We start from the raw sequence: 24,189 nt of genomic DNA, 5'->3' as shown, positions 1-24,189 counted from the left end.
CCACATACATTACCTCACCTTGCAGCACAGTGGAAAGAGGGGGGCCATAGATAGCCTAGTACTCAGCCTACTACAGTACTCCCATTCCACATGGTAATGTAAGCTACTCACCCTGTAGGCATCTCCATAATCGATACCTCAGCATGCAGTCAAGCGCTTTATAGCCGTTTCAGTAAACAGGTTAGAATCTGAATCCCACCCCCAAAAAATTTTTTGGAGTCATTCGTTTTCTGTCTGAGAGTCTAAATAAGCGTTCAGTAATGCTTTGAGTTACTTAACGTCTGCCAGGAAAAGATGGTAAATCCCTTGGTTGCGATAAACAGAGAGCATTCTGGGCGGGCCTCATTTAGCGAAGTTCCATGTTTGCATGTCCTTTTTAACGCATGAGACCATTCGCTCCGTCAAAGAGCGAATGACAAGACAGATTATCCTCCTGTGAAACGACGGGATTGGACATGAGAAAGTAGCTATCGGGCTGAGACAGAGCGCTGATGCCGCCACTCGATGGGTCTAAGGGTGTAACCGTAGATGACGGGTGAAAAACTCAATTCTACATTTGTGAAAATGGCACTGAATTAGTGGGACATTTATAATTTATCTTTCGGGTATAGCAAATCGAAACTCTATTCAGTAATATCGTTATTACAGTATTGACATTGTTACAGTAATGTCATAATTACATTATTACAGTAATATCATTATTACAGTAATATCATTATTACAGTAATATCATTATTACTCCTAACCCAATGTGTGGAATATAATTCAGGGAGACCTGGTTAAAATGGCTGCCAATGTTACAATACGATACTGCTGATGGTCATCCTCCATTATTATGTGGTGTGAAGAGTGTAACTACTGAAAACTACGATTCTGTCATTATAAAGACATTATGATTCTACCATACAGATTCTAACAGATGGTACCCTCCTTCCTCCAAAATGGGGCCTAGTCAGAATGTTCAGATGGAAACGTATTGTGTAGAACATGCATTATTCTCGGCCATGGGGAGTAAGCCATGGAGCCTTTCAGCTCTATGCATCATATTTCTATCTAAACATTTCACCCTCTTCTGAACACACCGCACACCGCACTCAGAGGACTGGCATTGCTCTCTGGGTACCCGGGTTACCCCAGCACACAGTACAGCATAGACTAGCTGTGGATATCACACACAGGCCTACATTACTATGTGTTTTGATGTTGTTAATGTAGCAATATAATCAATAGTCATTAGGCCACCAACAATGGGCTGCAGGTTCAAATCACTCCATGGAATACAAAACCCCCGGAAGGACCACACACAGTGGCTTGGTCTAAACGTGTTGTAACGAGCCAAGATTAGAGCGTCTGGTTTGACAACACGTATGACAAATTGCCTCAATTAAGTCAACGATTTAACATAACAGCCAACCAGGAATCAGAATACAGAGCCATCTGAATTATAGATGTGGCTATAATATTATACTACAGGACCATTTTAGCTCAACATTCCCATTTTACCCATGGCAGTCAAACCTTCCTTCGGATATGCTTGACAGTATTCTATGGCTTCCATTCAGATAAAGGAGAATGTATTAGGGATGATGGCGAATTAGCTGGAGAAATGCTCCGTCTCCCCACAGTCACACAGGAGCTGGTTGCTATGGAGATGCAGGAGGGGCTTGCAGAAATTATCTATTTTCAAGAGACTGTAGATGCTAATGGTTTCCAATGAGCTGAACTGTGTGTGTGTGTGTGTGTGTGTGTGTGTGTGTGTGTGTGTGTGTGTGTGTGTGTGTGTGTGTGTGTGTGTGTGTGTGTGTGTGTGTGTGTGTGTGTGTGTGTGTGTGTGTGTGTGTGTGGAGTGCTGTCAGAATCTGGGATTATTTTCACATTGACTGTACGTACAGTAGCTCTCAGATCAAATTAATTAATGGTTACCAACAAAGACAGCATTGTTGCTAAAAATGCAAATGTATTCAGAAGTAAGATGAGATATGTAGTATGGAGGAAACTAGAGCATGTGCCGTCTCTTCCGTTTTTAAGACCTGGATTAGCCTAGCTGCATACCGGTAGTTATTCATACTATAAAACGCTATTATAGATTAGCCCTTTGACAGTCAGTGGCATAGCACTATTCCTATGAGAATGAGGGGTTTATCCGAATCAAGGGCACTTCCCGCTGAACTCACAGACAACACATCTGCACAGTATGTATCATGAAGGCTTTTTAGGCGGTTTTAGCATTCAAGCACAAGAATGTATCGAAGGACATGCTGCAATTTCAGTGTCTTCAAAAAGTTTTCACACTTCTTGACTTTTTACACATTTTTTTGTGTTACAGCTTGAATTTAAATTGGATTAAGTTGATATTTTACACACAGTACTCCATAATGTCAAAGTGGAATTATGTTTTTAGACTCTTTTTTTATTTGTTTTTTACAAATGAATAAAAAATGAAAAGCTGAAATGACTTGAGTCAATAAGTATTCAAAGCCTAAATATGTTTAGGTGTAAAGATTTGCATAATAAGTTGCATGGACCTGTTTAAAATGTTAAACATTACAAAAGTTAATGTCACCAAATGTATTGAAAAACACTGTTTTGCAATGAATGTCTACTGTAGCCTCAGCAGCACTCTGTAGGGTGCACCATGGTGTAGCTGGAGGACAGCTAGCTTCTGTCCTCCTCTGAGTACATTGATTCAATGAAAAACCTAGGAGGCTCATGGTTCTCATCCCCTTCCATAGACTTACACAATAATTAGGACAACTTCTGGAGGACGTCCTCCAACCTATCAGAGCTCTTGCAGCATGAACTAACATGTTGTCCATCCAATCAAAGGATCAGAAAATGAATCTAGTACTGAAAGCATAAGCTACAGCTAACTGTAGCACATAAAATGTGGTGAGTCGCTGACTCAAAGAGAGAAAGACAACAGTTTTCTTCCAAAATGAAAGAGAAGCAAGAGAGAGCTATATTTCGTAGTATATATTTTTTTTTACTTTCACTTACTTTGCTAGAGTCCATTGCAGCTAGCTAGTTTAGCCTACTCAAACACCAGACTCAAACAGAGAGGGATGCTATGTTAGTTAGCTGGCTATGGCTATCCAACACTGGAACTCTTCCAACTCAGGGTAAGCTTTTGGCTTTAAAAATGTATTGCCACCGGGACCTGCCGGTGTAACTGCTAAACTGCTTGCTGCTGACTGTACACTGTACTGCATGATTGTAGCGGGTTTACTAACATGTTAGTTCTAGTAGCTATGTTGACTATGACATGACAACGATGTAGGTTGTGTGTAGCAGTTAGTGGTCATGATTTGAATGTTTGGCTTGGAAAGGTTTTTTCGCCTGGTCACAGACAGCTGATGTGTTGTGCACTGAAGTCCACAAGCGAAGGGAAAAGGTGAGAGGCAGAGAGCACGTAGATATACAATGAGCTGTTTGTATGTGGCTGCTATGAAGGTGAGCTGTGTTTGCGGGTGATCAGGGTGGCATAGTGGTTAGAGCGTTGGACGTGTAACCGAAAGGTCGCGAGATCGCGTCCCTGAGCTGACAAGGTAGAAATCTGTTGTTCTACCCCTGAACAAGGAAGTTAACCCACTGCTCCTAGGCCATCATTAAAAATAAGAATTTGTTCTTAACTGACTGACTTAAATAAAGGTCAAAAATACAATTGTGCTGAAACTGTTGAACAATGTTTCTTAAAATGAAGCAACTGGGATAAACATTGAACTGGGTGAATGAAATATGAAAAACAGTTAAACTGTAATAAAATGCTGTAAAAGAAATAAGGCCATGTTCATAAAAAAATGTATCATCCGGCACCGACCGCTACTGCATACAATTATCTCTAAAGGTCCCTCAGTCAAGAAGTGAATTTCATACACAGCTTCAACTACAAAGACCATTGAGGTGTTCCAATGCCTCACAATGAAGGGCACCTATTGGAATATTGTTTTAAAAAAATAATATTGAATATCCTTTTGAACATGGTGAAGTTATTGATTACATTTTGGATGGTGTATCAATACACCCAGTCACTACAAAAATACAGGCATCCTTCCCAACTCAGTGACGAAGGAAACCACTTAGGGATTTCAACAATGGTTACTTTAAAGTAGTTCAAGAGTTTCATGGCTGTGATAGAAGAAAACTAAGGAAGGAAGGATCAACAATATTGTAGTTACTCCACAATACTAATCTAAATGACTGAGTGAAAAGAAGGAATGCTATGCAGAATTTTAAAAAATAAGGCACTAAAGTAAATCTGCAAAACAATTGCAGAAGAAATTAACTTTATGTCCTGAATACAAAGTGTTAAGGTTTGGGGTAATCCGACACAACAAATCACTGAGACCACCTTTCATATTTTCAGGCATGGTGGTGGCTGTATCATGTTATGGGCATGCTTTTCATTGGCAAGGACTAGGGAGTTTTTTAAGATAAAAAGAAACGGAATAGAGCTAAGGACAAGCAGAATCCTAGAGGAAAAACTGGTTCGGTCTGCTTTCTAACAGACACTAGGAGACAAATTCACCTTCCAGCAGGGCAACCAACAACCTAAAACTCAAAGTCAATTATACAGTACACTGGAGTTGTTTACCAAGGCAACATGGACTGTTCCTGAGTAGGCAAGTTACAGTTTTTCCTTAAAAAGACTTGAAAATCTATGGCAAAACATGAAAATGGCTATCTAGCAATGATCAACAACCATCTTAACAGAGCTTGAAGAATGTACAAAAAACAATAGTGTGAAAATATTGTACAATACAGGTGTGCAAAGCTCTTAGAGACTTCCCCAGAAAGAAGTACAGCGGTAATCACTGCCAAAGGTGATTCTAACATGTATTGACTCAGGGGTTTGAATACTTGAGATATTTCTGTATTTCATTTTCTGAAAACATGTTTTGACTTTGTCATTGTGGGGTATTACGTGTGGATTACGTGTGCAATCTTTTTTTGTTTAAATAAATGTAAATTCAGGCTGTAACAACAAAATGTGGAATAAGTCAAGGCACTGTATACATTTTCTCTTAGGGATTTGGTAGTTATACTATCCCTTCGTTATATTCTGACAGATAAAATACATTGGGGATCTCGTGGTTATCAAAAAGACGCCAGTAGTCCTATCTCTGTGTATGGGCTGACCTGGGAACAGGTGGCACACCACAGGAGGTACAGGGTTTCTCATCATGGTCACCTTAAATAGCTCACCTAGGGATTGAGGACACAGGTGGCCCAGTGCTGAGCACTCACTATGAGGCATTTTTACAATCACCAGACATACCATAATACTCTCACTCTATTTCTCTTCAATCTCATTCTGCTTCTCACTATGCCTTGTCTCCGTCTATCACACTTCTCAATATTTACACTGTAGTATCTCATAGGCAGAGTGGACTGATTACACAAGCGGGCCAGTCAGTCAGTGCCCCAGAAGCTGCAGAGTAAATCCCAGTAGATGTGGAGCAATGATAAAGTTGCTCACATCACACCAGAGAACTGGCCTGGATTCCCTGCCTCTGCCTCTCCTCTCCCTGCCTACTGACTGTCAACTAGGGAGAGGGAATTAGAAAGAGAAAGAGAGACGTGGGGGGGGGCAGAGAGAGAGATTGAGAGAGCGAAAGAGACTGTTAAATGAGTGTTAAATGAGGCATGAATGAGGCATGAAAGGAGAGAATGCTGTGCCTCTGCACCTGGGATCACTTGACACCCTGACCTGGGATCAGACTGATGCCCTACCACAGCATTGATAAGGTAGGCTACTGTTACTCATGCACAGTTAGTTCGTTAGTGGGTTTTAACTGTAAAAAGAAAAGTAGGGTAGTACATTAAGCCAATGTCATTCTGTACTTCAGTCCTTTCTGCTAAGTTGTTGGTAGCACAAAGTGACTTTCTCAATCCCATTTAGTGGAGAGGCAGGCACTGACTCGAGGGGCTCTGTGTGCGTTTGTGTCAGTTACACCCTCCTCCGTCTCTGCAGTGAGATGTGGGTGTGAATGAATGCCCACTGCTGTCTTTGACACAGCCAGCTCAGCAGGAGGGCTGGTAATGAATGTCATTACTGCACAACTCAGACGTGATCTGCACTCATTTAGATCAATTTAGAGATCCACTTTTGGCTTTGCTGCCATTCGGACATCTTAAGATTCTACAAAATGGAAGATAAAATCTTGTCTTGTTTTAGCAGATAATTTCCCAAGTTGTTGGAATGGCTAGGAAGAGACGGAATAGTGAAGCTGCGAGTTTGGAATTATTCTGGACTCTAGACTCTTGTTTAGAGTCTAATGTTTGCACATGTTTATTCACTAGTTGCCATCAACACACACACACACACACACACACACACACACACACACACACACACACACACACACACACACACACACACACACACACACACACACACACACACACACACACACACACACACACACACACACACACACACACACACACACACACACACACACACACACAATGTATTTCACAGGATAATGAGTTTCAGCAGAGGGGGATTCACATTAGTAGGTTTCTATCCAATTGGCAACATATTTCCATGCAAATATAAAATAAAATGCATTAAAGAAATATGCAACTTTTCCCACCAGATATATGTTTCCATCAAATTGACTTGTTGCAAATAAAAGGCTGTGTGTGATGACTTAGTGGACATAAAAATAACTTGTACGGTAAATTCCAAGAACCAAATAAAAAATACTAGTTAAATGGGTTTCCATCGCATTTTCAACTCTACTGAAGGTTTTGCCACAAAACATGTTGTATTATATAGCGAATGTGCCCATTCGGATCTTTGCTGTTTCCATCAGGCCTGTCGTGAATTTTATTTATCCGACATATACTTTAATTGCATTACAAGGTTGGATGGAAACCTGATTAGTAAAACCAACTATCGATGCTGAGAATAATACCTGATGATTCACATGCAAGTCGCTACTCATCACAGCTAAACCTTCCAAAAAATCCTACAGGAATCCTGCAGGACTTTGCTGATCCACCTCTGCAGAATCAGTCTGAGATGAAGGCGACATGGTTGCTGCATGAAGCATGAATCCATAATAGACCCATTCAGGAACAAGCGAGTTACACTAGACAAGACTGCAGGTCTCCAGACTAACATTTTACCCTGGTGGCACTAACTTTTACAAAGAAAAGTTAAAAAATTGCAGCGTCACATAGTAGAACACATTTGAGTCATCATCTTATTAAGTAATTAAGAATGTTTTATTAAGAATGTAATAGACTACTGAGATGGTATTTTTATAATATTCTAACAAGTCCAAGCAGAATAATGGTTTTATTCGCTCTAAAAATAGGACATTTTGATGTAGATGACGAGGTAGAATGTGCAGCTCGCACCAGTGTAACCAATTCAACATTTTACTCGCACAGCCGAGATAAAGGGTCTCAAAATGTGACTAATTGGTCGCAGTCTGGAGACCTGGACTGCTGAGGACAGCACTGTGAAAGGGTTACTACAAGCAAAGTGCATCCAAATCCATGCTTGATTGATGCTTGTTTTATGACATACCATAAGTTGTCGGACCAAGTGATAACAGCCATCCGTAGACACCACAAGGACAATATCAAAGATAATTTTACAGTAGGATGCAAAGTGAGTCTTACTGAAGAACTGGATCCAAAGCCTGCACAAACACCCAGTAGCTCCCCACAACCAGAGTAGAATAACCCCGAGTTGGACAATAGAATAACCACAGCGGTCAAACTCATATCACAGAGGGCTGAGTATCTGCAGATTTTCACTCCTACCTTGTACTTGATTGATCAATTAAGGTCACTGATAAGTTAGGAACTCCCCTCACCCGGTTGTCTGGCCACAAAGAAAGAAAGTAAAAATGGAAATAACAAAAACCAGCAGGCGCTCGGCCTGCCATGGAATGTGTTTGACACCCCTGCTATATCCCCTTACCCATTGGCTAGGTTGTCATCGTCATCCTCTGGCATGCTCTTTCCCAGCAGGTCGCTGTCGCTCAGGTAACCAGACTTGAGGTCAGCATCGTCCACATCCAGCCCTTCGATGAGCTCGATTCGGGAGGAGTGGCTGAGACGGCTGGTGACTCGGGCAGGCATGGTGTGGGCCGTATACTGGGACCCGGCCTTTCCCCCATGGTACACGCCACTACCCGTGGACGAGGGGGCGTCTCCAGCCTGCAGCCGGGGGCTGGACTGGCCGTGGCGCCAGGAGAGAGGAGACGAGCGATTGGACAGACTGGACATACTGCGGGCGTTGGTCTCGTCACTGTCATAGCAAACATTACTGCTCTCCAGGCAGCTGGGGAGAGAAGAGGAAGAGAGAGTGGTTATAGTATTGTAGAAAGAGAGGACAGAAAGGGAGGTCGGAAAAACGAAGAGTTTGAGGGACATATAAAGAGAGAATTAGAGAAAGAAATTCCATTTCCTGTTTCTCACTCTCTGTCATTGGGCCTTTCAAGAAATCTGTCTTGACATATAGTCTCTGCTGACCCAGATACAGCTGTAACATTCACTCTCAGCCTTCAGCGACCACAACAAAGAATGGGTGGCATCTCAGAACTCAAGGGCATCTCGCTTGCTATAGAATAAGAGCATAGCATCATTGTGTGAACAGAGGAAAGTATTTTGTCCCCTCTCTCCCTTTGACGGGATCGTTCATAACCCTCAGCATTATGTTCACAATATCATTACCAGCTGGGACTTACAGACCCAAGGTAATCAGCACGTAATCACACACCGCCAACATCATTTTTTTAAATGTTTGCTCGGGCCAGGAGTTTTTCTTGACTACATGACCTGACCAGGGAAAACTCTGGGCCATTGTGTCAGCCAGTGAAAGGTGAACCACTGTGGACTAGAGAGAAGTTCAAGTTTAGACTAGAGAGTTCTTCTAGTCTGTTGTCTAAGTGAGAGGTTAGACTAGAGAGTACTTCGAGTCTGTTGTCTAAGTGAGAGGTTAGACTAGAGAGAAGTTCTAGTTTAGACTAGAGAGTAGTTCTAGTCTGTTCTCTAAGTTGGTCAGGTTTTACAATGCCCTCCCAATGGCAAGGAGCTTCTGCTGAGTCTGGCGATTACATAACCAGATGCACCAACCAGCCCAGATGAATAATGCAATGCCTGCCTGAGACCATGTGGGTGTTTTTTCCTTCTGCTATTTCTGTACTTCTATAGATGGATAATTCATCAACAGGGGCTGTTAACTGTTACTGCCTCAGGAATACATTCCGACGCCCACAATGCTTCAGTGGAATGATACATTAGCTCACAGTAGGACGGTACTTCCTTGAGAGTTTTGAAATGAAGTTTAACTTCAATTTGTAAAATAGTTTGAACTCATGGATGCACATCAAACAATCCCATTTGTTAGGGTATATGTTTGGGAGTTATGACAGGGAGCTGAACTAGTGACAGAATTACGGCCGGTCAGAGAGCTGTTAAAAAAAACATGCTGTATACGTAGTGAGGTAAAGTCATCCGAAGCTTATGATGTATTAGTAGTACTGTATGTGGATGTTACTTACAGTACCTACAGTCCATTTGTGCTTTAGAGCAGGGCTCTCCAACCATGTTCCTGGAGAGCTACCATCCTAGGTTTTCATTCCAACCCTAATCTAGTGCACCCGATTCTAATTATTAGCTGGTTGATAAGATGAATCAGGTTAGTTACAACTGGGGCTGGAGCGACAGCATACAGTAGGGTAGTTCAGCAGGTTAGTTCTCCAGGAACAGGGTTGGAGAGCCCAGCCCTAGAGCAGGGTTTCCCAAACTCGGTCCTGGGGCCCCCATCCTGGGTGCACATTTTGTTTTGGCCCCTAGCACTACATAGCTGATTCAAATAACCAACTCATCATCAAGCTTTGATTATTTGAATTGGCTGTTGAGTGCTAGGGCCAAAAACCTAAATGTGCACCTGGAGGGTGGGGGGGCAGGATTGAGATGCTCTAGAGGTTTGGTGACCATGGTCGAAAAGCATGAGTTTTTAGATGGGTGAAGTTGCCGAGGTGTCTGTCAGTCTCCAGAGGCCAGGGCTATGTAAATTCAGAGCTCATATCTGGGATGGAATCCCTTAGGACATGAACACCACACACATCAAAGAGAGACCAAACGGCATAGGGGAACATTGGCAGGCAGAGCACATACTGTTGAGCTGGAGATAAGAAGCAGGCAAAAATGGTAGATACACAGGCTTGGAATGCAGAACAACTTTTTGTTAACGAACGATTCGGTTTCTGCCCAGGTTCTTCAATATTCCGTGGAGTTAGTCTCCGGTGCTTCCTGTTATTGTCCGTGTCTCATCATGATAGAGGCCGTCCGAAACGAAATACTTGACAAAGGGTTTCCCGGAATGTAATGGTCATGAAACAGAAACAGTCTGTTTCAGAGGGATTGACAGGATATGTTTAACAGGTGGCAAGTTGCCAAGAAGACATAAAGGAGGGCAGTTGTGTAAACATGATTGGGTGTACTCTATCGATCTGTGAGTGTGTCTGAGTCTCCTACATTTCTCAAACAAATCCATAGCTTTCTTCTATGTCTACACGTACAGCATCTTGCTGAACCAATGAAACAACATACAGTTGACAGGTAAGGTGTGGGCAGCAAGTAATGTTTGCGCAGATGGAACTTTAAAAGAAAGACAAATACGGAAATAAAAGGATACTCTTGGTTTCGAGAAAGCCCTTTAACGTTGTGCCCCGTTCACCCCAGTACGTGGCATCAGAAGCACCCCAGTATTGCCTACCATAATCTATAAACTCAATGTACGGTAATGGACTCACCCATGGCTGAGCTGGGCTCCCCGTAGACTGGACATGGTATCTTCCAGGTTCTGTCTGAGGTCAAGGACGTTCTGCACCGTGCGTTTCCTCTGAGACTCTGGGTCTGTGGGGACATCACATCAGTCACTGTGGTCAGACACACAATGCAATCACATATTCCATGTATCACTGTCAGACTGTTGCGTCTTATTCCCTTGAGGTATCCCAAAGATTTTCCTCTCTGCAAATAAATATGAAAGTTCCAGTGTGAACACACTGTTGTGACTGTGGACGGGTATTGTGTAGTGACAGGTGTTTTGCTGGTGAGAAGCTTCCATGCTGCGTTCACATTGTTAGGAAGACAAATGTGACTCCCTGGGCTCCCTCACCATGGCAACGCTGCTCTAACCCTCCTACAGGATCCTGACGTAGTACAGATCTAACTGTGGAAACACCCCTGTTTTGGATCTTGACGTGGTACAGTCCTAGATGTAAAACACTGATGACAGTGACTGGGACTGTGAGTGGCCACCAGGGGGATGCTTCTGACATTCTATCGAAACTTCAAACTCCATAGCCTCCCAATAGGGAAGACATGCATTCTCCTTGATGTGCGTGCGTGTTCCTACGCACATTTATGCAATTATAGCATAACACAATCACAACATCGCACATACATTCAGTCACCCCCCTCTACCCCTGCACATACTGTATACACACACACACACACACTCTCACAATAATCCATAGTAAATCATAGCAAAACAAAGGGAAATGTCATGATGGATGATGTGAGTCCTACACAGACAGCGGACAAGACATGACCACCCTATCCTAAATCAATAACACGAAGCCACGCTATCTGTCTCATTTGTGAAAATGAATGAATGGATTTCTGTGTGACCATGATGGTGAAGAAGAGAGATGTGGGAAAACAGGAATGCTGTTTTCCACTATACAGCACAATAGCTACAGGCAATAGCCCATAAGAGGTGAAAACAATGATCATCCACTGCATTAACTGGTGTTGTCTAAGAGTCAAGCATAGCAGAGGAAACCCATCTCAAATAATGGGCCATACTCATTAGTTATTCGCTGTGAGGCAATCCAAGGGAATAAGACACGTGGTGAGGCTGTAAATTAGCGAACAGCCTTAAATAAAAATGTATGGCCTTTCGTACCTCTTTCACTATCATGAAAATGTGGATATAGAAACATGGCTGTAATGTTAATGTTCTGAGAAGTGCTATTGTAAGCTAAAAGTATGCTCTCGTTCAGCGGCTTTAAAACGTGTGCAATTACACTCTCTAGTACTTTCAGCATCAGTAGATTGAACATAAGGACCTCTGCTGCTCACAGTATTTCAAACAGTTTACACTTGAACTCATATCATAATCTGCTTACATCAGCTCAAACTCAATCTCATTCAAAACCCGTCTTTGCCAGAAGCTGAACCATAGCCTTGTCCCAGATCTATTTGTTTTTTTGCCTAATCCATTGTCAATTGACAAGCCAAACATGTATAGCATGACAATTCCACAAGGACTTGGTAACAAAGGAGAAACATACTGGCACCCAGGCTAGCTGAGCCATGCACCATTCCTTCATATTTAGCCTACCACTACAGCAGACACACCCTTTAACAAGGATCCTTTAGTTTGACTGAACAGAGAGAGTCATTTATAGCTTATATGGGTGATCTCAAAGAGAAATCTGGCTACCTTTGAGAAACCTATTTCTAGTTCTGATATCACCGGTCAGTAAGAAGGCAACATCGAAATGTATCGTCAATTTCCATACGGTGCCATTTGAATGAATATCTTACTAACCATAAAATGTATGCGTGTCGTCAACCACTTCACAGCCTCAGAGCACCACTGGCGTGGAACTACCGTAAGGATGCGGTCTCCTGGATACAGCTACATGGGAAACATCCTTATCTTTGTAGTGGCAACCACCACTACAAAGATATAGGCCAAAAAAACGAAAGCTGAGCCAGCCAGCAGAGCTCATGACAGACATGCATGCAGGCGCCGCACCACATGTGCTGCTGAGGAAATAGGTCTACATGGTAAAAATGATTGGCAGGTCCCTGGTGCCCTGCACTGAGAAGAGGGTCGAGGTGCTGTAGTTCGAACAGGACTCCTCCTCACTCGCAGACAGACAGAATGGTTAAGCAGATCTCAATGGAAAGACTTTCAATGAACACTTTCAATCTCAGAAAATGTTTAAATTATACGTTTTTTTTTGGGGGGGGGGGGCAAAAATAACTGACATGTTTCTATCTGTTCAGCTCTCTTTTTTCTTTACCTTTATTTAACTAGGCAAGTCAGTTAAAGAACAAATTCATATTTTCAATGACGGCCAAGGAACAGTGGGTTAACTGCCTTGTTCGGGGGCAGAACGACAGGTTTTTACCTTGTCAGCTCAGGGATTTGATTTTGCAGCCTTCCATTTACTAGTCCAACATTCTAACCACTAGGCTACCTAGGTCTGACAGACAGGGTAAACTTGTATAGATTAGTTAATCGAGACTGATTTGGCAGTCTGGAATCCCTGTTTGTTCCTTTAAGGTCCAGTCAATAGATTAGTCTTTTCACTGAGAAGACGATAGAATGGCAGTGAAAGGACTATAAATTGTCTCCCACACTAAAACACCCCACTTCAACTGTACAAACAGCCCAAAGGATAGGTGATAACCAAATTGTAGGGTCCAATCTCACAACAGAATGGTGCCTTCTCCCAAACACGAATGAGTGCAAAGGTCGAGAAATCCTACAGCAAGAAAATCCCTTTCATCTATTTAATCTGTGTGGACATGAATAGTTTTCTATTGTTAGTTATATCCAGTAGCATGGGGGAGAGAATGTAAGATATTCTCCTACTGGAGCAGCATGACCAGTGATTCCAGATGAGTTTGCCTCACCTATTTCACCCTACATACAGTGCCTTCAGAAAGTATTCATACCCCTTGACTTATTCCACATTTTGGTGTGTTACAGCCTGAATTCAAAATGGATTACATTGATGTATCTCAACGATCTGCACACAATGCCCCATAATGACACAATGAAAACATGTTTTTAGACATTTTTTGAAATGTATTGACAATGAAATACAGAAATATCTAATTTACATAAGTATTCACACCCCTGAGTCAATGCTTTATAGAATCGCCTTTTGGCAGCAATTACAGCTGTGAGTTACCTGGTAAGTCTCTAAGCACTTTCCACACCTGGATTGTGCAACATTTGTCCATTATTATTTTCAACATTCTTCAAGCTCTGTCACATTGGTTGATCATTGCTAAACAACCATTTTTTCACCTTGCCATATATTTTCAATAACTCATCCACTTCACTGTCTTCTTGGTAAGCTCCAGTGTAGATTTGGCCTTGTGTTTTAGGTTATTGTCCCATTGGATGAAGGTGAATTAATATCCTAGTGTCTGGTGGAAAGCAGACTGAAACAGGTTTTCCTCTAGGATCTTGCCTGTGCTTAGCTCTATTCCGTAAAAAAAAAAATATTCTGAAAAACTCCCCAGTCCTTAATGATTACAAGCATACCCATAACATGATGCAGCCACCACTACGCTTGAAAATATGGAGCGTGGTACTCAGTCATGTGTTGTATTGGATTTTCCCCAAACATAACACTTTGTTCTCAGAACAAAAAGTAAATTGCTTTGCCACTTATTCTTTGCAAACATGATACATCTTTTGAAATAGCTTTATTCTGTGCAGGCTTTCTTCTTTTCACTCCATGAATTAGGTTAGTATTGTGGATTAACCACAATGTTGTTGATCCATCCTCAGTTTTCTCTTATAACAGCCATTAAACTCTGTAACTGTTTGAAAGTCACCATTGGCATCATGGTGAAATCCCTGAGCGATTTCCTTCCTCTCCGGCAACTGAGTTAGGAAGGATGCCTGTATCTTTGTAGTGACTAGATGTATTGATACACCATCCAAAGGGTAATTAAACACTTTACCATGCTCAAAGGGATATACAATGTCTGCTTTTCTTTATTTGTACCCATCTACCAACAGCTGCCCTTCTTGAAACCTCCCTGGTCTTTGTGGTTGAATCTGTCTTTGAAATTCAACGCTTGACTGAGGGACACATACACATACAGAGATGAGGTAGTCGTTCAAAAATCGTGTTAAACACAGAGTGAGTCCATGCAACTTATTATGTGACTTGTTAAGCACATTTTTACTGCTGAACTTATTTAGGCTTGCCATAACAAAGGGGTTGAAAACTTGTTGACTCAAAGACATTTCAGCTTTTCATTTTTAATTCATTTGGAAAACCATCATTCCACTTCGACATCATGGGTGTCATGTTTGTCATTTATTATCATGTCTTGTCCCTGTGCTCCCCATTCTATTCGTTTCCCTCTGCTGGTCTTATTAGGTTCTTTCCCTCTTTCTATCCCTCTCTCTCCCCCCTCCCTCTCTCACTCTCTCGCTCTCTCTTCTCTCTATCGTTCCGTTCCTGCTCCCAGCTGTTCCTATTCCCCTAATCATCATTTAGTCTTCCCACACCTGTTCCCGATCCTTTCCCCTGATTAGAGTCCCTATTTCTTCCTTTGTGTTCCGTTCCTGTCCTGTCGGTTCCTTGTTTAGAATTCACCGTGCTGTGATTGTGTATCGCCCTGTCCTGTCGTGTTTTTGCCTTCATCAGATGCTGCGTGTGAGCAGGTGTCTCTGTCAGCTACGGCCTGCGCCTACCCGAAGCGACCTGCAGTCAGTGGCCGCTTCTCCTGTTATTCCCCTCTACAGACTAGAGGATTTCTGTTATTCCCTGTTTGGACATTTCCTGTTAAGGATTCAGGATTTGTCGTTTTCTGTTTGGACTTGAATAAACTCTGTTTCTGTTAAGTCGCTTTTGGGTCCTCTTTCACCTGCATGACAGAAGGAACCGACCAAGGAATGGACCCAGCGACATCAGACGCTCGTTACACTGCCGTCAAGATCCAAGGAGCCATGCTCGGCAGACACGAGCAGGAATTGTCTGCTGCTCGCCATGCCGTGGAGAACCTGGCCGCTCAGGTTTCCGACCTCTCTGGACAGTTCCAGAGTCTACGTCTCGTGCCACCTGTTACTTCCTGGCCTGCCGAGCCTCCAGAACCTAGGGTTAATAACCCACCTTGCTACTCCGGGCAGCCCACTGAGTGCCGCTCCTTTCTCACGCAGTGTGAGATTGTGTTCTCTCTCAACCCAACACATACTCTAGAGAGAGAGCTCGGGTTGCTTACGTCATTTCACTCCTTACTGGCCGGGCTCGAGAATGGGGCACAGCTATCTGGGAGGCAAGGGCTGATTGCTCTAACAAGTTCCAGAACTTTAAAGAGGAGATGATTCGGGTTTTTGACCGTTCAGTTTTTGGTAGGGAGGCTTCTAGGGCCCTGGCTTCCTTATGCCAAGGTGAACGGTCCATAACGGATTATTCTATTGAGTTTCGCACTCTTGCTGCCTCTAGTGAGTGGAACGAGCCGGCGCTGCTCGCTCGTTTTCTGGAGGGACTCCACACAGTGGTTAAGGATGAGATTCTCTCCCGGGAGGTTCCTTCAGATGTGGACTCTTTGATTGCTCTCGCCATCCGCATAGAACGACGGGTAGATCTTCGTCACCGGGCTCGTGGAAGAGAGCTCGCATCAACGGTGTTTCCCTGCTCCGCATCGCAACCATCTCCCTCCTCTGGCTTTGAGACTGAGCCCATGCAGCTGGGAGGGATTCGCATCTCGACTAAGGAGAGGGAACGGAGGATCACCAACCGCCTGTGCCTCTATTGCGGAGTTGCTGGACATTTTGTTAATTCATGTCCAGTAAGAGGCCAGAGCCCATCAGTAAGCGGAGGGCTACTGGTGAGCGCTACTACTCAGGTCTCTTCATCTAGATCTTGTACTTGTCGGTCCATCTACGCTGGACCGGTTCGGGTGCTACATGCAGTGCCTTGATTGACTCTGGGGCTGAGGGTTGTTTCATGGACGAAGCATGGGTTCGGAAACATAACATTCCTTTCAGACCGTTAGACAAGCCTACGCCCATGTTTGCCTTAGATGGTAGTCATCTTCCCAGTATCAAATTTGAGACACTACCTTTAACTCTCACAGTATCTGGTAACCACAGTGAGACTATTTCTTTTTTGATTTTCCGTTCACCGTTTACACCTGTTGTTTTGGGTCATCCCTGGCTAGTATGTCATAATCCTTCTATTAATTGGTCTAGTAATTCTATCCTATCCTGGAACGTTTCTTGTCATGTGAAGTGTTTAATGTCTGCCATCCCTCCCGTTTCTTCTGTCCCTACTTCTCAGGAGGAACCTGGCGATTTGACAGGAGTGCCGGAGGAATATCATGATCTGCGCACGGTCTTCAGTCGGTCCCGAGCCAACTCCCTTCCTCCTCACCGGTCGTATGATTGTAGTATTGATCTCCTTCCGGGGACCACTCCTCCTCGAGGTAGACTATACTCTCTGTCGGCTCCCGAACGTAAGGCTCTCGAGGATTATTTGTCTGTGTCTCTTGACGCCGGTACCATAGTGCCTTCTTCTTCTCCGGCCGGGGCGGGGTTCTTTTTGTTAAGAAGAAGGACGGTACTCTGCGCCCCTGCGTGGATTATCGAGGCTGAATGACATAACGGTTAAGAATCGTTATCCGCTTCCCCTTATGTCATCAGCCTTCGAGATTCTGCAGGGAGCCAGGTGCTTTACTAAGTTGGACCTTCGTAACGCTTACCATCTCGTGCGCATCAGAGAGGGGGACGAGTGGAAAACGGCGTTTAACACTCCGTTAGGGCATTTTGAGTACCGGGTTCTGCCGTTCGGTCTCGCCAATGCGCCAGCTGTTTTTCAGGCATTAGTTAATGATGTTCTGAGAGACATGCTGAACATCTTTGTTTTTGTCTATCTTGACGATATCCTGATTTTTTCTCCGTCACTCGAGATTCATGTTCAGCACGTTCGACGTGTTCTACAGCGCCTTTTAGAGAATTGTCTCTACGTAAAGGCTGAGAAGTGCTCTTTTCATGTCTCCTCCGTTACTTTTCTCGGTTCCGTTATTTCCGCTGAAGGCATTCAGATGGATTCCGCTAGGGTCCAAGCTGTCAGTGATTGGCCCGTTCCAAGGTCACGTGTCGAGTTGCAGCGCTTTTTAGGTTTCGCTAATTTCTATCGGCGTTTCATTCGTAATTTCGGTCAAGTTGCTGCCCTCTCACAGCTCTTACTTCTGTCAAGACGTGTTTTAAGTGGTCCGGTTCCGCCCAGGGAGCTTTTGATCTTCTAAAAGAACGTTTTACGTCCGCTCCTATCCTCACTCCTGACGTCACTAGACAATTCATTGTCGAGGTTGACGCTTCAGAGGTAGGCGTGGGAGCCATTCTATCCCAGCGCTTCCAGTCTGACGATAAGGTTCATCCTTGCGCTTATTTTTCTCATCGCCTGTCGCCATCTGAGCGCAACTATGATGTGGGTAACCGTGAACTGCTCGCCATCCGCTTAGCCCTAGGCGAATGGCGACAGTGGTTGGAGGGGGCGACCGTTCCTTTTGTCGTTTGGACAGACCATAAGAACCTTGAGTACATCCGTTCTGCCAAACGACTTAATGCCCGTCAAGCTCGTTGGGCGTTGTTTTTCGCTCGTTTCGAGTTTGTGATTTCTTACCGTCCGGGTAGCAAGAACACCAAGCCTGATGCCTTATCCCGTCTGTTTAGTTCTTCTGTGGCTTCTACTGATCCCGAGGGGATTCTTCCTTATGGGCGTGTTGTCGGGTTAACAGTCTGGGGAATTGAAAGACAGGTTAAGCAAGCACTCACGCACACTGCGTCGCCGCGCTTGTCCTAGTAACCTCCTTTTCGTTCCTGTTTCCACTCGTCTGGCTGTTCTTCAGTGGGCTCACTCTGCCAAGTTAGCTGGTCATCCCGGTGTTCGAGGCACTCTTGCGTCTATTCGCCAGCGCTTTTGGTGGCCGACTCAGGAGCGTGACACGAGCCGTTTCGTGGCTGCTTGTTCGGACTGCGCGCAGACTAAGTCGGGTAACTCTCCTCCTGCCGGTCGTCTCAGACCGCTCCCCATTCCTTCTCGACCATGGTCTCACATCGCCTTAGACTTCATTACCGGTCTGCCTTTGTCTGCGGGGAAGACTGTGAGAGCCGCCAATAAACGCAGGATTAAGAGTCCAAGGTATTGTTGCGGCCAGAGAGTGTGGCTTTCCACTCGCAACCTTCCTCTTACGACAGCTTCTCGTAAGTTGACTCCGCGGTTCATTGGTCCGTTCCGTGTCTCCCAGGTCGTCAATCCTGTCGCTGTGCGACTGCTTCTTCCGCGACATCTTCGTCGCGTCCATCCTGTCTTCCATGTCTCCTGTGTTAAGCCCTTTCTTCGCACCCCCGTTCGTCTTCCCTCCCCCTCCCGTCCTTGTCGAGCGCACCTATTTACAAGGTACATAAGATCATGGACATGCGTTCTCGGGGACGGGGTCACCAATACTTAGTGGATTGGGAGGGTTACGGTCCTGAGGAGAGGAGTTGGGTTCCGTCTCGGGACGTGCTGGACCGTTCACTCATCGATGATTTCCTCCGTTGCCGCCAGGATTCCTCCTCGAGTGCGCCAGGAGGCGCTCGGTGAGTGGGGGGGTACTGTCATGTTTGTCATTTATTATCATGTCTTGTCCCTGTGCTCCCCATTCTATTCGTTTCCCTCTGCTGGTCTTATTAGGTTCTTTCCCTCTTTCTATCCCTCTCTCTCCCCCTCCCTCTCTCACTCTCTCGCTCTCTCTTCTCTCTATCGTTCCGTTCCTGCTCCCAGCTGTTCCTATTCCCCTAATCATCATTTAGTCTTCCCACACCTGTTCCCGATCCTTTCCCCTGATTAGAGTCCCTATTTCTTCCTTTGTGTTCCGTTCCTGTCCTGTCGGTTCCTTGTTTAGAATTCACCGTGCTGTGATTGTGTATCGCCCTGTCCTGTCGTGTTTTTGCCTTCATCAGATGCTGCGTGTGAGCAGGTGTCTCTGTCAGCTACGGCCTGCGCCTACCCGAAGCGACCTGCAGTCAGTGGCCGCTTCTCCTGTTATTCCCCTCTACAGACTAGAGGATTTCTGTTATTCCCTGTTTGGACATTTCCTGTTAAGGATTCAGGATTTGTCGTTTTCTGTTTGGACTTGAATAAACTCTGTTTCTGTTAAGTCGCTTTTGGGTCCTCTTTCACCTGCATGACAATGGGCTTGTTCGCCAGTGACAACAAAAAAATCTCTATTTAAAATATTTTACATTCAGGCTGTAACACAACAAAATATAGAAAAAGTCTAAGGGTTTGAATCCTTTCCGAAGGCACTGTACCTACAGTATTTGCCTGCCACTCTATGGCAGTGTATGCAGCCTATTGCCACAGTCATGGTGGGCTTGCACAGTTCACATCTAATTACTGCAGAAAGACTTGTATGCTGCATCCGCCTCATCTGCTAGTTCTCTTGTCATCGTCGTAGGAACCCAGAGCTATGCTTTACTTCCCTGCCCTGCTCTCCTCGTGGACATGGCTATTGAAGGAATACGCATTCATATTCAATCTGCCATTGAGAACGAGTCAAATTCCATCTCCCTTAGTTGTGTTAACGTGCACTCTTTCTCCACCCCCCATTACACTGTATGGCCATTTCACAATATAGTTGAATATAGACAATTGCCGATTGCTATTGAGGTTCCCTCCGCATTCTCATCCATTACAGCTGCACTATACTGTACAATAGAGGCTATGTATTGGGTGAACCAAAGTCTATCTCCAGTTCTGTCTTATGGTGTGAGGGTTGGACTGTGTCGTTCTGGTAGTGGATAGAGGTCGCATTACACAAACTGACTTCATAAATAAGTCTATTATGACATCCAGAGGACAACTGTACCACCGAATCAGAATGGAGTCATAAGATGTGTCCCACAAATAGAGCCTCTATATAGAGGAACAAAAACAGTCTTTTCATTAATGCTGTTGTGAGCAATAAATCAAATTAAAAGTGGGTTACGACTGCATTATGCAGACTATGAATGCAGAAGTATATGAATATGTGTATCTGTCCAATAGATAATCACAAAAACAATTTTATTTTAACTCGGCAAGTCAGTTAAGAACAAATTCTTATTTATAATGATGGCCTACCCCGGACAATTGTGTACCGCCCTATGGGACTCCCAATCACGGCCAGATGTGACTAAGCATGGATTTGAACCAGGGACTGTATAGTGCCACCTCTTGCATTGAGATGCAGTGCCTTAGACCGCTGCACCACTCGGGGAATGCTTCAATGGGGCACAAGTCCGTGTGTTATTTATGTTTTTAATAAAAATTGGAGACGAAATATAGTTAACATGTCAACAATCTTCGAAGCCAACCCGTCTGTTTGGCCCCATAGTTGCACACGGGTCAGTTTTGTTGCTAAACAACAAACCCGTCTATAAGGATAGCTATTGTACGATACCATGCCGTAGGGAAGGAACATTTACTTAAAGAAAGACTGGCACAAAAGCATGTTCCGTAATAAAATACAGTTCTGATCAATGTAACCGCTGCATAATGGAGTAAGATAACCATTTTTGAATAAAACAAAAATACCGACTGTATTATGGCACATAAACAATTGTATAATGAGACAGGAAATCAAGGGAATACAGATATTTGGCGATTCATTTAAATATGTGATCTTTTTCGTGCCTGCTTTCTTTTCTGAGTGGTGACTTTGTTTACATGATCTAATCAAACATCAACCATTTTTTCTATTCCACGAAGTGGAACACTTACTGTACATGCGTAGACTGTTTTTCATTCTGTCTTGTCATGTCGTTGCCATGTAAATGCGTTTCATCCCCATTGGTATTTACAATTTTACTAACACACGGGTCAAAACCTTTTAGTCCCATGTCTACGATTTCCGACGATACCCCCATCCTTTTGAAATAACGTTTCACACTTTTCACCCATAGTAAAGTCCAGGAGAAAAGATGGTTTGCACAGGTAATCCTACTGTATATGTTGTCAGTTTCTCTTTTGAAAGCAATCGGTGAAGTGACAATTAGTTGACAAATGGATTATTCACTTCTCAAACACTGCCAACTGAAAGCTAAACAGAGCTACATTGTCAGGTGGCCGTGGGTTGAGCCTTGGTACTCACAGACAATTAGCTATCTACTGCCTAAATGGGCTGCCTGCCAGGCCTACTGTTCGTCAAATGAAAATTACTCCTGCAAATGGACACATTTATTTGTTGACATTTTGGTCAAGTTTCCCTTTATTGTACATTTGCAGAGGCAATCGCCTGTCAATTTTTATTCCCAGTTCCACAAAGAGAAGTCGTCTGGTGTGTGTGTATGTGTGTGTGTTTGCTCTCATGGGCAGGGGGGAGGCGAGTCATGACTCATATGATTCCTTATACTGTCTGAAGTTCTGCCTGTTTTTCTGGCAATATTTGCATTCATAAAACAAAGCTGTTCAATCATTGCAATGTTGTCTCATCGGGGATTATTATGTATAATAATAAATAATTAATTAAGCAGATGTTTTAATTGAGAGTTCATCGTTTTAAAATAATGTGACACTTAAAATATCTTTTCCTTAATAAATCTAGGAGGATGTGAACATTTCATAAACTGCCTCTAGTGGTTCCTACGCAACCACACAGACTATAAGATGGCTTAGCAGTGCAGACGTGGTTTGTTGTTTCTCTCGTGTACATTTAGTATTTTTCATCTTTTTTTGTATATATTTCGATTTATTTTCAATCTCTTTCCTATTTTTAAATTAAATATACCTCCTGGCAACCAGCCTCACCCAATGTGATACGGATTCTCTATTTTTTCAACCTTAGTCAGAACCTCCATCAGATGCTAGCCATCAGAAGCTAACCAGATAATTAGCAACTAGCTATTTAGTCATTGTCAGCCACTGCTACCTTCTGCAATGACTCCAGACGATTTTAGCCTGGATAATACTTACACAGCTGATGCCTCCCGGACTCCACCCCAACACGACTAGAATCCACCACTACTCCACCGGATTCTTGCCGTAAGCTCTGGACCTTTGCATCGGATCATTGCTGCTAGCTAGCTGCTATAGTGGCTAATGCCCCTGTCCAGAAGCTAGCACCAGTTAGCTGCAAGCCATGCGCATCTCCCAGCTAGCAAACAAAATTACTACAGCTACAATACCTCTTTCACCAACTGGCCTGGACCCTTTGTCGACATGGAGCCCCGACCGTTCCACCAGGACTGGTCTGCCGATGTAACTCCAACCGTTGTGCCCTCAACCGGCCTTTGTCGGACGTCGGAGCAGACGCTTCTATTAGCCCCGGCCAGCGAACTTTGAACGCTGTGTCTCCCGCTTGCTAGCGTAGCAATGACTACCCAGCGGCTTCCCTATTTCATCTATTGCTGTTCACTGGACCCTATGATCACTTGGCTACATAGCTGATGCCTGCTGGACTGTTAATTAATCACAGTACTACGTTTTGTTTATTTTTCTTTATCTGTCGGCCCTAGCCTCGAACTCAAGTCTTGTGTGTACTTAACTGACCATCTCTGCCCATTCATCGCCATTTTACCTGTTGTTGTCTTACCTGATTAGCTGTTATTGTCTGAACCGTTGTTGTCCTCTCTAGCGCTCCCAATCAACACTTGTGATTGCTTAATGCCTCGCTTTATGTCCCTCTCAAAAGTCAATATGCCTTGTATACTGTTGTTTAGGATAGTTATCATTGTTTTAGTTTACTGCGGAGCCCCTTCTCCCTCTCAACATGTCTCAGATACCTCCTTTGTCCCACCTCCCATACATGCAGTAAACCTCACCCAGCATAACTGCTTCCAGAGATGCAAACTCTCTTATCATCACTCAATGCCTGGGTTTACCTCCACTGTACCCTGAACCTGTCCTACCATGCCCAGAAATCTGCTCCTATTATTCTCTGTCCCTGGCGCACTAGACGACCTGTTTTGATAGCCTTAACCGTACCCTCATCCTACTCCTCCTCTGTTCCTAGGGTGATGTGGATGTTAACCCAGTCCCTGCGTGTCCCCAGGCACTCTCATTTGTTGACTTCTGTAACTGAAAAAGCCTTGGTTTCATGCATGTTAACATCTGAAGCCTCCTCCCTAAATTTGTTTTACTCACTGCCTTAGCACACTCCAACAACCCTGATGTCCTTACCGTGTCTGAATCCTGGCTTAGGAAGGCCACCAAAATTTCTGAGATTTCCATCCCGAACTACAACATTTTCCATCAAAATAGAACTGCAAAAGGGGGAGGAGTTGCAATCTACTGCAGAGATAGCCTGCAAAGTGCTGTCATACTTTCCAGGTCTGTGCCCAAACAGTTCGAGCTTCTAATTTTTTTAAATGAATCTCTCCAGAAATAAGCCTCTCACTGTTGCCGCCTGTTATAGGCCCCCTCA

General features: G+C 43.9%; 1 protein-coding gene across 13 annotated transcripts in view; it reads right to left on the bottom strand.

The window, feature by feature from the left end:
• The window catches only part of LOC124031607 (neuron navigator 1-like), a 143,447-nt gene that overhangs the window by 58,225 nt on the left and 61,033 nt on the right, over positions 1 to 24,189 (bottom strand). For all 13 annotated transcript variants that reach the window (XM_046343061.1, XM_046343055.1, XM_046343059.1 and 10 more), the window contains 2 exons: positions 10,782 to 10,884; positions 7,940 to 8,302 (listed from right to left, as the gene is read on the bottom strand). In XM_046343061.1, the coding sequence (XP_046199017.1) occupies positions 7,940 to 8,302; positions 10,782 to 10,884 (466 nt within the window). The remainder of the gene's footprint in view (positions 1 to 7,939; positions 8,303 to 10,781; positions 10,885 to 24,189) is intronic.

This window comes from Oncorhynchus gorbuscha, linkage group LG03 (assembly GCF_021184085.1).
Source record: "Oncorhynchus gorbuscha isolate QuinsamMale2020 ecotype Even-year linkage group LG03, OgorEven_v1.0, whole genome shotgun sequence".
Lineage (NCBI taxonomy): Eukaryota > Metazoa > Chordata > Actinopteri > Salmoniformes > Salmonidae > Oncorhynchus > Oncorhynchus gorbuscha.
The sequence above is the reverse complement of the archived record's forward strand: the minus strand, read 5'-3'. Positions and strand labels throughout refer to the sequence as shown.